Below are 17,781 nucleotides of genomic sequence, written 5' to 3'. Positions count from 1 at the left end.
TGTAGGGTCCTTACAAGATATATACATCTTTTTCATGATCAGTTTTTCTTCAAATATAGCAATAAGCAGGACCAATCGCTGCACTCATTAGCTGCTGAACCATTAGTTTTTCCAAGGCAGTCATCTGTTGTCTGGCCTGTGATTTTAAGGTCCAAAAACTTACATGACCTCTGATACCAGAGAGGTTACACATTGTTATGTCAATCCTTCGATGGCACACTTGTGTATTCCAGGACATATTACATCGAATGATAATCTAATCAAATTAGATTAGATTACACTGTGGTTGTACGCGAGGTATATGTCCCATTGCGGAAAACCATATCAGAAGCCATGCAGTCCTTTGGAAAATCCAGAGGGTTACATGGTGCTTGTCTTTTTAATGTTACAGCGCAGTAATCCACCTGCTCTGCATCTAGTCCAGACTCCAGCCACCGAAAACACACAATTCGCTGGAATGAACGCCGGAAATTGTCTGACACAAAACCATACAGAATAGGATTGGCACCACTGTTGGCATAGCTTAGGATGACAAAAAGTTGAGTGACCATTGGGTCTGGCGGCCGGTGGAAAACACTGACCAGCTGGACAATGTAGAAAGGCATCCAACAAACAACAAATACTGCCACGACCAGCAGCACCATCCGGGTGATCTTCTTCTCTGAGCGTCTTCGTTGAAGCCACCCAGCTTTTAGCCCCACTGCTCGCATTCTGGCCACCATGAGACAGTAGCACAAACAGATGGCTCCAACTGGCAATAGAAACCCCAACAGAAAGGTATAGACCACGAATGCTTCTGACCATGCCGCTTCAGGCCACAAAAAGTTGCAGTCCACCCCACCGTCCTGTGCAGGGACAGTGTCTGCGAAAATAATGATGGGCAAGATGACGATGAGCGAAAGCCCCCAGACGCACACATTGACAACTTTGGCCACGGTGGGTCTGCGGTAGCGAGCAGCCTTGATTGGGTGGACCACTGCTACGTAACGGTCAACACTCAGCACAGTTAGGCAGAAGATAGATGTAAACATATTGATACCATCCACACTCAGCACCAACCTGCACATCAGTGACCCAAAGGGCCAATGACGAACAGCTGCTGAAGTGGCTAGAAAAGGAACACTCAACATGAACAACTCATCAGCAATAGCTAAGTTGAGGATGTAAATGTTTGTGGCTGTTTTCATTTTGGCATACTTCAGAATAACATAGATGACCATGGCATTGCCAGTAAGACCTACACAGCAGACCAGAGCATAGATGGATGGGATGATGATTTTACTGGCGTCAGGCTCTTGGTAGTAGTCCTCATAGTCCATGCTTGTGTTGTAGGGTAGCCCTGTTGGATAGGATCCATAGTCCTGGCTCCCATTAAAATCCATCGTCCCTTTTAGTGAGTAGGTGACACCAACTATACGGCTGAATGACACCAGCAAACAGAACTATAGAGAGGCGAACAACACAACCTTGATTAATACTAAATTGTGCAAGCCCCTATGTTTGTCTAGACATGGATGTTATTTTTTGTTTTTTTAACAATGTAGTTTATTTGTTATATTTAACAAGTCTGTTTTAGCAATATATTAACACCATTCTCCACCAACTCAACCCTGTCTGGTGGCTGCATCTACGAAAATGGACAGAGAGTACAAAATGAGTTTAATTTTGAAAAATATGTCCATGTGTGCTAACATTCCTGAATTACTTTATGTGTGCTTTATTTTATCTCATGCTAACTATGTCATTGTTGCAAAAAAATTTCAAACAGTGATATTCTCATAGGGAGTGCTGCATTTTTCTTATTCATCTATCTCTGACAGATGAGAGAATGTCACAAGAATTCACAAAGTCTTACATAGCTATATTCTTAGATACCATCATCCAAGACAGTAAAAAACATCCATTATTTCCTCCTGTCATAGTCCATGTCTCTTTGATTTTCCTTGGTTTCTTGTATTTTTGCTTGTCAATAACTTTTCATTGTGAAGTTAAGACAACATTGATCCTTCTTTTCCATTTAGCCATAGAAAAACTGGAATTTCTCTAAAGGCACTTAGTGTACCATAATTCACAGGATTCTTAGCAAGCAATCACATCGTTCTGTTTTCATGCAGGAAAAAGCATACTTCTTTGTGGCCATTTGTTGTAGACGATAATACTTACAGTTGATATGATCAAAAGAAAGGTATGATCATTTGGAGACACAACATATAAAACACTCCATCCGTTGAAATTGTGTGTTGTGGCAGGTCAAATTATGTAGAGTGTCCACTTAAAGAGGGTGTCGTTTGGCTCCTGGGCTCATATTGTCTGGTTGATAGAGTCTCACAGTTGTTGCTGAGTGCAGCAAAATCATGTAAATACAGAAGCTTCTCCTCAGGATACATTATGCCCCCATTTTCTGTGACCTAAATTATGAAAACCTGTGAAAAAACAAAAAACAAAAAAACAAACTGTCACTTATTTTGCATCTGACAGACACCAAGCACAACATCAAAGTACAAGTGAATCATACCTAAGAAGATCTGACACTGTATTCGTTTTCCTGGTAGACCTCTGCATTTACCAGGAATGTATATCCCTCAAGATACTTCTTTAAATTTTCTGAAGCTCTGCAGTCATACTTGGCATACAAATTAAATACTATCCACAAGTTGTAAAACACACCATGAAAACTAGGACTTCCTTTAGGGCAATGAAGCAGCATGGTCAGAAGCAGTGATGGTCTGTTGCTCCTTAAGTTGCTGTTTAATGGTGACCTGGATGGGAGTGCCACGGCTAAAAGCTGGCTTGCTTATTATAGGGGTGTCTATATCTGCCATTTCACAAATTTAAAAATTCTGCTCTGTCATAATCACATATGGACTGTCTACACTAACATGAATTACCAACAGACCATGGGTAGTAACTGAGAGGAACAGTAGAGTAAATACCCATGGACACCTATGGCGTCTCTTATTTAAGTGGCTCCTAATACTGTGTCATTGTGCACAGACAGAGCTCGGCTGATGTCCTCTGTTTCCAGCTGTTCCTCTTTCCTAACCCTAACTTGTAGCTTTATCGGGCTTGATTTCAGTTGTCATGGTTTGGAGCATTACACCTCAATTCAATTCACCTTTATAAAGAAATGCAAAAATCCGACTTTTGAGTGCCTACAGTCTAGATTCCAGTGTTTGTTGTCTCCATCAGGAGGATGGAAGCCCATAGTCTTTTCCAGCGTTCCTTTATCTAAGCTTACAACCTCCTGTGTTTGGATGCAGATTGTTTTGAAATGAGTTGAATATGGATTTAAAACTAAGGAAAACTAACACTCATCTAGTTAAGTGTCACATTTCAAAACCTAATTTGGTAAAGTGACTATTTAGCTGCTCTCTCTCTTTTCCTTTAAATTGGATTTTTTTATTTCAGCAGTAAAAATCTGCCGTTATCAATGTTCGATTGATGCATAACAATTATCAGGAATTCCCTTAGAAGGCATAGTCATTTACAGCATTGTGTCATTTATGGAGGAAGCAGTGTTTATGGTTGTCTCCTAAGTGGCCACACCAGGCAGTTTACTTCACATGATTTACAGGTCGTAGAAGTTCTCATTCTGCAGTCTTATTCTTGTCATGTGGTGCAGATGAGAATATGTTAATACATGACAAGACTGATTGCTCATTGGAGTGGAGACAAAGTTCTTGCCAATCTTGACAAGATACTGTCAACATTCAGTTAACACCTAAATTTTTGTCAAAGGCTACATATAAAGTAGACTAATTTAGAGAAGGCCTCATCTATAGTAGCTGCTGACATGTCAGTTCCTCATCCACCCTGAAGTATTTCACAGAATGGCTCATATATGCCAGATTATCTAGATGACTATTAAGATGGACGAATAAGGAATGGAGGCAGGACCATCCCGAAAAAAAAAGGAAGTCAGAACACTGTTTTTGTTCCTTTCCACTTGAAAAAACTTTGTTGAGAAGAGGAAGCTGTGGTGTCAAAAAAAAAAAGAAGAAAAAAAACAATGAATTTTTAACCCTTGATCACTGTCATTCTACATACTTTATTTTGCCTTCCCAAAGGGAACTGGAAAAAATGACCCACTTGGTCAAATGGTCAGTTCATTAAACTGTAAGAAGTACTCATCACAATACATAAAACACTAATTAATGAGAGCGGTTGTAAACATATTTGACACCAGCAACTGCTTAAGCATTTTTCTTGACCCATTATATTGAACATTACAAAATGGCAATGCTGGCTGAGAGAAAAGCCCCAGATGTAGAGCTTTCTGCATTTAGATGAATACTTGATGTCTCAATCTGACTTAAATACAAGCATTTGCAACATATTCCCAAATTTTTAATAGTTTCTGTGTCTGTTCAAAGATTTTAGCTAATGTCCAACCATAGAGTGATGGAAGGTATGTTGAAATACATTCCGAAATATTTACAAAAATTAAAGCAACCGTACAGAACTTGAAGAGACCAAAGTGGTGCTTGTAGAGAAAGCAAACCCTGCATCTGTTGAAAAGCATGTTCCTTCCACTTAAGCACAGTGCTGTATATAAACATTCTCATATAAAGCATTTTTTAAAATTAGATACAAGTATAAATTAGTGCTAACGATAATGGTAGACTTACTGCTGTCAGAACATGATTGTGAAACAGCATGAAAACTGCTTTCATTTAATTACATAAAAGATCTGTACTCTGCGACACACTCTTCTCAGTAATCATGTAATCAGTATATGCATTGGTGCTCATAATAATAATAATGTTATGGCATGGTCACTATTTAACCTGAATTCAATTGTATAATCTTGTGTCATTCCTGAACTCTAAGGGTTAGTAACACAGTGACAAGCTGCAAAACAGTCTTATCACAGCAGCAATAACACAGTCAACTCAATTTAGTTTTATTTATATGTTTCCAAGCTTTTGATACTCTACACCATTGGATGGTCTATGTTCCTCTTTGCGACTGATCTAGAGTCTGTGTAGGTAATGGTCCACACTATCCTATTGATAGTTCAGTCTTTGGTTGATGGCCCAAGCTCATCCTTTGATGGTGTAGCCTATCTCTGCTGGCAGTGATCGTCTGCACTGTCAGAGCTGTTTAGTTCATAGTTCAGCCTTTTCTCTTGATGGACTGTCATGCTCTTTTGATTGTGAACCATATCTTTGATAGACTTAGGATTTCTTTGTAACAGGACAAATGGTATAAAGTTGTTAGCTGTACCTTGACATGTTTCGGCGTCTTATCTGTCGCCTTCTTCAGAAGTGTCATCTGACGTGTGTGACGTGTCTTTATCAGCTGTTGTTCCTAGGTGTGGCCAATCTGACAGATCCAGCGGGTGTGTCAGTTTTCATATTACGCACCCTACATATAAAAAAATATATATAAATATAATGCCAGTAGAGTTACAGAGCCCTTCAGGTCAGTCCAGATGCAACAGCTGCTAAAGCAGCTTAGCAGCAGCTTAAACTTTACCCGTCCAGAAGCATCAATGGATGAAAAGGAAAGTGTCCAAAGTCTTAATTAGTCCTCCACTCTTAGCCTAGCTAGCTCCACGCCAACCTTTCCCTCCTAAAGTTGTAATAGGACTGCTTAATTGTAGGGAAAAAAAAGATGTGTCAGAGAGAGAAAATTATTTTCCTGTGCTTTACTTTACATTAATGTACAACTAAGGCTGCTGCTGTGAGTATTGTTGTTTTCACAAGAACACATTTTATGTTAATATTGCAGAGAAAATACATCACACATACAAAGGCATCCACTGGATGGATATATAAAAGCCTTGAAGTCTTTGAGTTTTTGTTCCAATAAGGGAGAAGCACTCAGGATAAAACTGCTATTTTCCTACTGACCAGCTTAAAGCTAGCTGAGAATGATCAAGAGTGCCAAAATTGGATTTATCTCCTACTAAAAAGTCCCCAACCATTACCTCCTGTTAGAGTAATGTTAATTTTTGACTAGGTCTCCTTGAAAAATAAAACTACATATTTGCTAGGTGTTTTTAAAGAATTGCACCTATCTTAGGAATACCACAGGATTGAAACTACTGTGAGACCAACTAACATGTGGTTGCTTTAAGTCTTTTCATGGGATAAGAAAAATCTAGAATAATGCCAACTGTACTCTCTATGTAATGTCTTAGCTATATAGCCCTTAACATGGGTCGGCTGCAAAGTGGCATCTGTATTATTTTGTATGCCACATCACCATCCTGTTACAAAAGGACAATAAATTCTAATAACTTGTTTAACTGTAAACTAAATTGTATAATTCATCCCACTCTCACCCAACCGGTCGAGGCAGATGGCCGTCCCTCCCTGAGCCTGGTTCTGTCGGAAGTTTTTTTTTTCCCCTGTGGGGGTTTTCGGTTTTCCCACTGTTGCAGACTGCTTGCGGACTGCTGAAGCTTATAGGGAATCCAAATGTTTTGGATTGTTGGGTGTTTCTGTTTCTGCCTTTGTGAAGCGCTATGAGATGACTGTTGTTGTAAATATGCGCTATACAAATAAAATTGAATTGAATTGAATCACTACCTATAACATCACTTCAAAATTTAACAGTTGTCAGAAGGCAACCAGTATTTTACATTTGAGAGCAGAATTGAAATTGTTTTATATCTTCATTTGTAAAAGTATTGTCTTCATTCCCAACTACCTGCTGTGTTGTTCTTTGTGGTCTCGATGCCAAAGTTCAATGCTGCACATAATTAACATTTACATAATAATCGGTTACATTTGAACAAATGCTAAATGTTATTTTTCTTGGGAATATAGCCTCATCTCAACACAACTTTGGTCTTAAAAAAAAAAAAAAAAAAAACTTTTTATCAAATGATGCTCTGTTTTTGTGTGTCATCTCGCTATGTAGACACTGCATCTAACATGACAGCTAGAAAGCTTCAATCACAGGCTCTGGTGATGCCCACAATCACTGACAAAAGTGCAAGTAATCAGTAGATGAGTTCAAGAAGAGACGTGGCTCCCTGAGACACCGGACTTCACCGCTCCCCAGCACCCAGACCTCGCTGCCAAGGTTGCGCCGGTCCCACCGGTCCCACCACACCGGTCCTGCATCCATCCTCGGGCGGGTCGACGTCGCCACTGATCCGGTTCCTGTTCCCGAGCTGGTCGATGCAGCCTCTGTTCCTGTTCTTGAGCTGGTCGATGCCGCCTCTGTTCCTGTTCCCGGGCGGGTCGACACCGCCACTGAGCCGGTTCCTGTTCCTGTTCTCGAGCGGTTCGACGCCATCTCATCTGATTCTGTTCCTGTTCCCGAGCGGGTCAACACCGTCTCACCTGACCCTGTTCCTGTTCTCGAGCGGGTTGATGCCGTCTCGGTTCCTGTTCTCTCCTCTTCCTGTTCTCAGGAGGGCTGATGCCGCCTCAGTTCCTGTTCTTGAGCGAGATGATATTCCCCTTGATCCTGTTTCCAAGTGGGTCGACGGCGTCTCTACTTACCCCTAACCCTGAGCCTTGGCCTGTATTGGCCTCCCCTGCTCCAGAGGGACCCTGCCTTCGCTGGCTCCTGGCCCGAGTCTGACCTCCAGAGGGGCTCCGCCTTCGCTGGCTCCCGGGCGGGTTGACACCGCCACTGAGCAAGTTCCTGTTTCCTGGGTGGGTCGACGCCGCCACTGAACCGGGTCCTGTTCCTGTTCCTGGGCGGGTCGCCACCGCCACTGAGCCGGTTCCTGTTCCCGGGGGGGTCGACACTGCCTCTGTTCCTGTTCCTGTTCTCGAGTGGGTCGATGCTGCCTCTGTTCCTGTTCCCGAGTGGGTTGACACTGTCTCTCCTGTTCCTGTTTTTGAGCGGGTCGACGCCGCCTCTGTTCCTGTTCTCAAGCAGGTTGACGTTCCCTTTGATCGTGTTTCCAGGCAGGTCGACGCTGCCTCTGATCCTGTTTCCAAGTGGGTCAACGCCGTCTCTACCGGCTCGGGAGTCGGATGACAACCCCCCTGGCAAAAAGACTGCCCCAGCCTCTCATGCTCCTGAGCCTTGACTTGTATTGGCCTCCCCTGCTCCAGAGGGGCCCCGCCTTCACCGGCTCCTGGCCCGAGTCTGACCTCCAGAGGGGCTCCGTCTTTGCCAGCTCCCGGCCTGAGTCCTGCCTTCAGAAGACCCCCGCCCCCTTCATCTCCGGGCTCCTGTCCGGCCTCCAGAGGGATCCCACCTCTTTCGTCGTCGGCCTCCAGAGGGATCCCACCTCCGTTGTCTCCGGGCTCCCGGTCCGGCCTCCAGAGGGATCCCTCCTCCGTCGCCTCCAGGCTCCAGTCTGGCCTTCAGAGGGACCCCGTCTCCTTTGTCTCTGCGCTCTCAGTCCGGCCTTCCAAGGAACCCCGTCTCCAGCCTCCTGATGGGTTCCGCCAACGGCTTCCAGCCCGACCGCCGGAGGGATTCTGCCTCTTTCATCATGATGGGTTCCGCTGCCGTCCTCCAGCGATCTTAGCCCTCCGGCTCATTGATGACCACCCTGCCTATCCTGGATCCCACGCTCCTGAGGGATTTCTATCGGGAGAACCCATACAAGCCCGGTTGGACGCCAGGAGGCGTCCGTTGGGGGGGGGGGGGGGGGTTCCGTGAGGGTTATGGACATGTTTTACTGAGTTTTGGATTCTGCTATTTTTCTGTGTGCTCGGTTGGCTGTGCATCTCATTTTCAGGTTGGGCGGGGCTGGACAGAGTAGGACTCTACCTCACTGGCACAGCTGCGGCTCATTGCCTCATCAGCGGACAGGTTAAAGCCACTGCTCACCTGGACTCCTGTGCCAGACGATTGTGAACACCACGAGTGGTACATTCAGGCCCTCTAGCCACACTCTCTAGCACATGTGCATTTTTGCCAAGCTGTCTCGAGTCTTGAGTAACCGTTGTTGTCCTCTTTTTGTTCTCCAGCGTCCCCCCCCCCGGTTCAAACTTCAGAAATATACACCAACATCTCTAAAGTTCATTAGGATTTTTTTTTTTTTTTTTTTTTAAACCTGTAAACAAGCAGTAATAACATTTTGGCACTTTAGAGAAAATTATGAGCTGCAACACTATAAATGTTGCCATTCTATTGAAACCACTGGCTACACTTTTATTGGAAGAAAATGACTATAGTTTCCTGCTGCTTGGACATCTGTTTAAGATGAAGAGGAAAGTTAATTGTTCCTACAGCATCAATGCTTTGTGTCTCAAGGAACATTTACTGTAGTTGCATTAGTTACAGACATTATTTGATTTCTCTTTCTTCACAAAACATCAGTTCTTCCCAGAAGGCTGCCTTTGCTGCCCTAATGATTTTCTGACAAATGTAAAGGAGTGTTTTGTGAGACTCAAACACTAAATGAATCCCCAGAGCAAAGATGAAATTGACCCCTTCACCCTAATTTTATACTCATGTAGCCCATGGCGTGGTGTGGAAAGAACGAACTGTTAGGGAAAAAGTGACTTTGTATTCCACAAATGCTTAAAAAAAAAACCTCCCACTGTGATACTGTTCCATGCTGGCATGATTCATGATATCATTTCTACAGATTTTTTTAACAACACATTTGTGCTGCCAATCATCTCAGTCGAGTTCTACTGAATTCACATCTGCTGACAGGGGATACAACAATATAATGCATGTTGTATCATGATGCATTCGTGTGGTGGAAAGAGCCATCAGAACATGGTAATGATCAGAAACAATACTCAGAAGGCTGCAGCTTTGGTATCAAGGAACCAAAAGTGCCAAGATAATCTCCCTACACCGTCTTGCCACCAGCATGAGTCTCGACTATCAACACACAGCAGGTTAGGTCCATGGAATGCCATTGTTGACACCACTGCATCAGCCTACCATCTGTAGCTTCAGCAGAAATCAATTCATCAGACAATGCCAGGTTGTTTCCTCTTGCACTTTCGGTGAGCCAGTGTTCAATAGAACCTCATGTTTTAGTTGTTAGGTGACAGTAGTGGAACATAAAGTGGGTTGTTGTATCTCATCCACCTCAAAGTTGGATGTGTGGTGCGAATGAGAGGAATTTCTGCTCAGCGCAGTTCTAAAGACTGGGTATTTGAGTTATTGCAGTTTGTCTGACAGCTCGAACTAGTCTGGCCTTTCTTCTCAGACCTTTTTCAACAACATGGTGAGTGTGTTTCCATGAGTTTTCCACAAGGGTCTGATGTTGTCAAGGATTTGAGCAGGCAGATGAACCAGATGGCTTGGTAGCAGAAACAGGTGGTGAACGAGTGGAGAATGGATGATAGGGCAGGGAACCAGTCAAGGCATTTGTCAAGGTCAAGAACTGAGAGCGTGTGAGGTCTGAGCCATTGTTTTATAGCGAGGAGGGTTTGACTACAGACAGGTGAGCCAACTCCTATGCAGGTCATCCATACACACAGAGACAGGGAGAGAGGGAAAGGAGGAGGAGAGACTGCAAGCAAATCAGGGGCTGGGGAAAGGATACATCTAGGTGCACCCAAAAATTTCATATGCACATTTTGGTGCCACAATGCTACATGTGACTGGTCGGCTTCTGCATTATGTCGTTACAAAGGGGATGTCATGACACATTGTTTTGCTGGCGGTGGTTTATTTCAATAGCAAATGAAAAAGAAAAACCACCATGTGATATGCAGCCTGCTCCAACTCCTCTCTCATGAGTGGACAATACAAAAGGACAGAGAATGTGCATGGATAATGGATGTGAAGCCAGCAGCAGAGATGAAAGTCGGATTTATTACAGACTGGACAACAGTGGATTTGTAATTATTAAGGGAGATTGGACAATTCATCCCAAATGAAACTATCTGCTGATCCCAAACCAAACCAAAAGTGACTTGATGCCCCACATGATTTTGCTAAGATATGGGGCATCTTTACAGCTGGCATGTCAAATGAGCTGGGGTAATACAATGACATAATGGCAATGACAGCAGGAAACAAAGCACTGGAATTAGCAAATAAAAGTAAACCGGACATTAAAACATGTAAACAGCCACACTTTGGAATTTATCATTGTGTGTAATAAGGCAAATAGTGAAAAAAAAAGACTAGGTTAAATAAGCATAAACAAACATCCTTAGAATATGCAATCCTCAGCTTTTACACAAATTTTGATAAAGATAAAATAGGACACCAAACTACAGTGAATCAATCCTATGGGCCAGACACAAACTGTTTTAACACTTGTGAGTCAAAGTGCAGGTAACAATTGTGCAGCTCACAGCACCTAGAACAGCATAAAGATGCTGAGAAACTGATTGCACGCAATGTAGTATGCGGATGAGATTACACATAAATAAATCTTTAGCAAACTACAGAGAGGAGCTTTCCACTAACACCTCTGCCTTGACTTTAAAAGATTATTATGTTGTGTAGTTTTTAAGATCAAAAACAATGTCATAAATCATTTCCTCATGTCATTAGGAGCCACACATTAGAATAATCCTCTCAGGCTTTTACACGCCATGAGAGTCACTTTAAAGACTTTAAAATAAAATAAAATAAAATGAAATAAAGACTATTTCGCATCATCTCTCTTGTTACAAAATGATTTTAGTTATTCAAACATAGTACTTCATAAAAATAAATAAATAAATAAAAAGTGCTCTGCAAGCACACAAATGCATTTGGAGTTGATCTTCCCATACCAAGTTTCTCTTGAGCAAAATGGAAAATGAGCTTCTTTTAAATGTGCTGATTTAATTTGCTTGCCATGGTTGTAGCGAATTTAATTAAGTACTGCAAATAGCAAAGCCTCCCTGAGATCTCCCAAGTCTATTTACGATGTGTAATTTAATTTAGATTTGCTCAGTTGACATCTCCACATGTCTTCTGCTGTTTCTTTTAAATTAGACCTGGAAGAGTTGAACATAAAAGACAAAGCTTAACAATGCCACTCGTTAGTTACCCCACAAGATACCACACATGCCTGTCCTTCAGACACATTTTTCATATTGTTACTCCGTAACCATTACACAGTCAGAAGTGGGGGAGGAGAGGAAATATTGAGTGTGAATAAGTCAGTCAAACTGTCATGCCCTCAAGGTGTCTTAAACCTTTTCTTTGCTGTCAAAGCAGCTACACAGGTACTGGTCTCCCCTCTCAGACAGCACCACACACAAAACGTGTTTTTCCTCCCCTGTTCGACCATGTTCCTGAAAACAAACACTGTTGAGTGTTGAACTGAGAAGTCAAGGTTCTGACACAAATGCTGCTATACCAAACGTCTGTGCAGAGAAAATACAAGTGTGAAAGCTTCATGAACAACATGCACTGCAGAGTTTAATTAATGACTAATTTACTTCAGTCAAACCACAATCTCACAACCTATCACAGTATGTGGAGGCAGATTGTTAAACACGAAACTTTTGACAGAAAAAAATGGCTTGTAAATGTCCTGTAAGTGTTTTTTGAGACTTAAATATATGTAAGAGTAATTGGAAATATCAGATGCCAACAATTTGACTCTAGTCAGTTCTTTCAGTGTCTTTTCAGTGAAATTCAGAAAGGAATTGAAAGAACTGACCAGGTCCTCTCTTTGACACCTGATTATGGTTTGTTACCTTTTGACTAAAATAATAAGTTTATGCAAATTGTAGTCCTGTGAAAAACATTCTGACCATTAACACATCTCATCATTTGTTTTGTGAAACCATTATTGTGTATTTTTAAGATCCGCTGACCAAACACTTAACCACAAACCACTATCAGGCTTTCCTTGGTTCCCAACAGCCTCAGACTTTGTCATGGATTTCTCATAATTCTGGAAACATTCTTTTAAAATTGCTGTCCATGTTGACACGACTGACAACAGTCAACAGTCCCGGTTTGGTGAGTCAGTCCACTGCAGCCTCTGATTTCTTCGTGATCTTAGGTTGTTTCAAACAGTTGCTTCCAGCTTGGGCATGCTGTTCAATCTAAGCTGTTTTTCTGAGCTCCAGCCATTCTGACCATTCTCCTGTGACCTCTCTCAACACACAGTTTCTCTCAGCAGAACTGCTGGTTTTTGTTTTTCACAATACTGAGAAAACTCCAGAGACTGCTGGAGTGAAAAACTCCAAGTCCAACCTTGGCATCTATGATCCAAACATCATGTTCTTGACTTCATACATGTCACACTGGTTATCGCTCAGTGTATTTAAAATAGCACAGAAGCAATCGTGTGTTTCGCTTTCATCCATCCTTTTTCTTTCGCTTAACCTGGGTAAGGTCATGTTGTTTGCAAGCTAGTTTCAAATGTCTCTCTCCTCAGCAATGCTTTCCAGCTACTCCTGGGGGATCCTGAGGTGCTCCCGGGCCATATAAGATGTGGGATCGATGCAGTGAGTTCCTGGTCTACCCTGGGGTCTCCTCCCAGCTGATGTGCCCCCACAGAAAGGTGCCCAGGAGGCATCTTAATCAAATCTTGCACCACCTCAGCTGGCTCCTTTTGACATGCAGGAGGAGCCACTCTACTCCGAGCTCCCCTTCAAATGTCTGAGCTCATCACTTTATCTCCTCAGGGTAAGCCCGGCCACCATACAGGGAAAAACATGGTTTCCCGCAAAAGCAGAAAAACATGAGAAAAAAGACAGAGAAGTTTCTTGCAGTTTATCTTAATTCTAAAGCATCAGGCATGATTTCTGGATGCACTGTATATGTGTTAAAGCACATTTGTTTGTTTGTGCCTTTGTTGCTCTTTTCTTCCAGTCACTGGAAGCTGATGAGCAGCTAAAGCAGAAACATCACTTTAATGCAAACCTACGATGCATGAAAGCATCATGAAGTGCTGGAATGCGTACTCGACGTTTTACCATTTTGAACAGGAATGAGGAATTTCAAACTGAATTCACCTTTTCAAAGTTTTCAAAGTCAGCAATTAATCAAGCATAACATTTTACCAATAAAACAAATGCTTCTGTTCAGGAATGCTAGTAAATAAATATAATTTGACATCTTAATCAAGATATAATAATGTGCTTTACTATTTTTTCATTTGTTTTTGTAAAACAGTAAATTACAGATAACAGTAATAGATAACAATAATTATATTTTAGCATTAAAAATATCATTTGGGTTAAAGAGCTTCTTCATGCTGGTGTATTAAACATTACAGAAACATTTTAAAAAATATTTTGGTAATTATCAATGCTGTTAATTAAGGGAAGTTGTGGCATAAAGTTTACATTGAGTGGTGATCTAATAAATTTGTTAAGCACAGTCATGGAAAAAATTATTAGACCCCTCTTGTTTTCTTTTATTTATTGTTCATTTAAATCCACAATACAACTCAAGGTACATTTGTTTGGACACATATAATGATAACAATAAAAACAGCTCATAATAGTTTAATTTAAGAGCCGATATCTAGCTCCAAATAACAAAAATCACTTGAGTTCTTACATCAGTAGCTATGGCATGATGCTGCCAAAAACAGTGCTTTTAGGGATTCCATGTTTTTGTTTCTGTCTGTTTTAGTCACATGACACACACAGGACTTAGTACTACCACTGTTTTTGATAACTGTAGCCATGTCACACATTCCTGGAAGCTAAAAACAATCATGTAAAACCTTTTTCTGGGTCCTAGTTCATTTCTTTTATATACGCTTACAACAAGAAATGGTGAAAAAGTTCTAAAGTAAAGTATTTATACCGTATTTTGACCCTTTTAAAAAAACAAATAATGTATGGTATTCATACAAAGGTGAGAGAGAAATATCTTTTCAGTTCCTCTTCCTGGGTATATAGAGAAATTGACAATAAAAATATTCTATTCTATTCTATTCTATTCTATTCTATTCTATTCTATTCTATTCTATTCTATTCTATTCCATTCTCCCTGAGCCTGGTTTTGCTGCAGGTCTTTTCATGTTAAAGGGGAGTTTTTCCTTCCCATTGGCACCAAAGAGCTTGGTTTGAAAGTCATTTTTGGATTTGTTTGGTTTCTATATATGGATGGATGTTTCCTCCATCACCTGAGCCACAGCTGCCCCTAAAGAAGTTCAATCCAGCCATTCGGAATCTGATGGCAAATCCACTCAAAATAATGCATTGTTGGACAAACAACACCTGACAGCAGCCCTACACGATAAAAGACATAAAGGACAGCTCTGGTTGTCAAAACTTGGGAGTCTAATGGTAACAGAGTGTATGGTGTCTCATGGGGTTGACAGCTTAGCAGAGACAACCTTAATCTTAAGACAGTCTGAAAAACTACTTGCATTGGTAGTATATTTACAGTAGTAAAACAAAACCAATGAGCAATTAAAAGATATAAGTCAGGCTTAAAGCAACACAGCTGCTCTCGCCAAAGCAAGAAGAAAAGTTGGCGAATGTAGACTGTGAATGCTTAAGTGAAACATGATTCCAACTGGTAAGCAGGGTTGCTGCAAATCTTATGAGGTATTATTGCTTCAATCAGTCTCTGTTAAAGCGTTATATTGCTTAACAAAGGCCTGTAGAAAAATGAAATGGCTTTGAAATAGTTATGCTCAATAGGAGGGAAGGGAAAGGTTTTTAATGGTTTCTAACAACCCTCTTACTATTCACACCCTGGGCTCCTCAGGGTCTTCTAGTAATGGTGATGGCATTTCCAAGAAAATTGATTGGTCAGCAGGTGGTACTTGATCTGTTATCTTGAACATAACCTGTTCTGGAGCAGATTAGGTATGCAGCAGGAGTTACCATGGTGATTTTAGAGCAAACCACCATCATAACCCTGAAAAGCCAAGGTCAAACCTGAAGAAACCCCACTGAATCCTGCTTTGTCGGACAGGCCTCATCTGGTCCCTCATGTAAACAATGGAAGCATTTAGTTGCTGGGCAACAGCAGTACTATTAAATCAAAGCGGTTACAACAAAACAGAGCAGAGCGCTCCCAATCAGGATGTCCACAGATAGCACAGCCAGAGATATTGTGTCTACTGAAGGTGGCATGTGATTGAAAAAAACAAACAAACTTGGAAATGGACATATTAATTCTACAAAGCATTGTTATAGGTCTGTCTGTTTGTAAGCTGTAAACTGGTCTATAATATGACCTGACTTCTCAGAGGACAACAAATGTAATCAAAACAGGTGCTTCAGGCTGAGGACAGTAAATTATCATCCTTACAAGGGGAGCTGAAATACAATACTTAATTCACAGCTCTTTATTCTTTACTGTGCAGACTAACCGTGCTGTCATCAGAGTCCTAATGTGTCTGATCTGATAAGTTGCATTTTGTTGGAAGATACACAGAGAATACTGTTTGTACTACATCACCTGACTTCTGTCATAAACACCATGGCCACTAGAGGACATCATCACTTCATATAAACACATAAGGCTTCGCACTCGCTAAAATAACTGGTGCTGTCTGTGGGACAGTCTTGGTGTGTCCTGCTTTATTGATATTAATGATTGGAAGCACACCAGACAAACACACTGCATAGAGCATCTACCCTCTCTGCATGGTATTCGAATCAGAAAATCTTTCAATCAATATTTTTATTTACAGTATTCTACAAAACAAGCGAAAGGAATGATGCACGATACACTGTAAACATGCACATACTATAATGTATGTATTTTATAGATTTTTTTCTCTAGATTTATTTTATTTAGGAACCTTTTAAGTGAAGTTAGAGCAACAGTGCATTGCATTTCTGTGGTTTTATTCGGTGTAAGGCCTGTTACAATGATAGTTGCAAGATTGATTTAAATGGGTATAAATATATTTCTTTATATATCTGAAAGAAATTGTCATTCAAAAAAACACAACAAACATAAATATACTGCTGTGAGTTGCTGCTGATGAGAACAGAAGCTGAAGGTCAGACAAACTTGAGGCATTTTGTTAAAAGCCACTTATCACATGTGTTTCTTCATTTTACGTATGAGTTGGGGCTGATGTTTTTAGGTAATATGACATTCCTCCAAACAATTACCACTGTGCATCCCCTTCTAATTCTTTTCAAATTCAACATAAACACATTACAGCCCCGTTTACACTGACCTTTTACCGAATCTGGTGATTAACTTTCATTCTTGCGGATGCATGTATTGAGAACTTACCGTCTGTCTGTTGCTGCAGAAATGGTGCTTCCCTCCCATTCCAGTCACAGTGATGGTGGAGGTGGACTGAAGATGTGGTCTCCTCTCTCTGCCCGTCCTCTGGAGTGTGAGAATCTTGTATTTTCTGTCTCCTCCTGCCCATCAGCAGCTGCGCGTTTGTCAGCATCCTCAGATGTCTGAGCTACTGAAAGCTGTTCCTCTGCGCTGCCTCTCCACACGCTGCCTGCTCTCGTTCTCTCCCTCTGTGCTGTTAGACACTTGTTTTTATAGCACACTGACATGTTCTCTTTCCCTCTGTCTCTCTCTCCCTTTTCTCTCTCGCACTCACACACTGTCTCCTGCTCTTTCACCCACCTCTCTCCACTGTTTCAGTTCCATCTTCCTCCTCTGCCTGCTACATTTTGCTGCCTCAGAAAGACACACATCACAGTCATTTCCCTGGAAATAAGGTGAGATAAGAGAGAAACACTAAAAGTTCAATGGGCATAAAATGTCATGTTGCCGTGCATTAAAGGAGAGATTTGAGATTGAAGATAAACAAGACTGCACTTTTGATGTGCAGATTGCAGAGACTAGCTGGTAGTATTAACATAATGGAGGTGAAAAAAAATCACAAAGGAAAAGCATTTGCCAAACTGAGAGATTAGACTAGACTAGATTTCAATCTGAATCCTGTCACTCTGATTTGGAGGAGAAGTCAAAATCTGACATGAAGATGTGTCCCTTGTGGAATGGGTAGGAAGGCAAAAAGAAATGATTTTTTTTCTATTTGAC

At 41.4% G+C, this 17,781-nt stretch overlaps 1 protein-coding gene across 2 annotated transcripts; it reads right to left on the bottom strand.

Moving 5' to 3' along the window:
* Positions 1–213: 213 nt before the first annotated feature.
* Positions 214–17,195, bottom strand: sstr1b (somatostatin receptor 1b). 2 transcript variants are annotated; one of them, XM_008299039.1, is made up of 3 exons: positions 17,008–17,195; positions 2,164–2,423; positions 214–1,442 (listed from the first exon to the last, which is right to left on the bottom strand). In XM_008299039.1, the coding sequence occupies exon 3, from the start codon at positions 1,380–1,382 to the stop codon at positions 276–278; it is 1,107 nt and encodes a 368-aa protein (XP_008297261.1). In that variant the 5' UTR covers positions 1,383–1,442; positions 2,164–2,423; positions 17,008–17,195; the 3' UTR covers positions 214–275. The 2 variants fall into 2 exon arrangements, with proteins under 2 accessions (XP_008297261.1, XP_008297262.1); XM_008299040.1 differs by lacking the exon at positions 17,008–17,195 and adding an exon at positions 5,227–5,267.
* Positions 17,196–17,781: the final 586 nt, after the last annotated feature.

Source organism: Stegastes partitus, unplaced genomic scaffold (genome assembly GCF_000690725.1).
Source record: "Stegastes partitus isolate 25-593 unplaced genomic scaffold, Stegastes_partitus-1.0.2 Scaffold1374, whole genome shotgun sequence".
Lineage (NCBI taxonomy): Eukaryota > Metazoa > Chordata > Actinopteri > Pomacentridae > Stegastes > Stegastes partitus.
The sequence above is the reverse complement of the archived record's forward strand: the minus strand, read 5'-3'. Positions and strand labels throughout refer to the sequence as shown.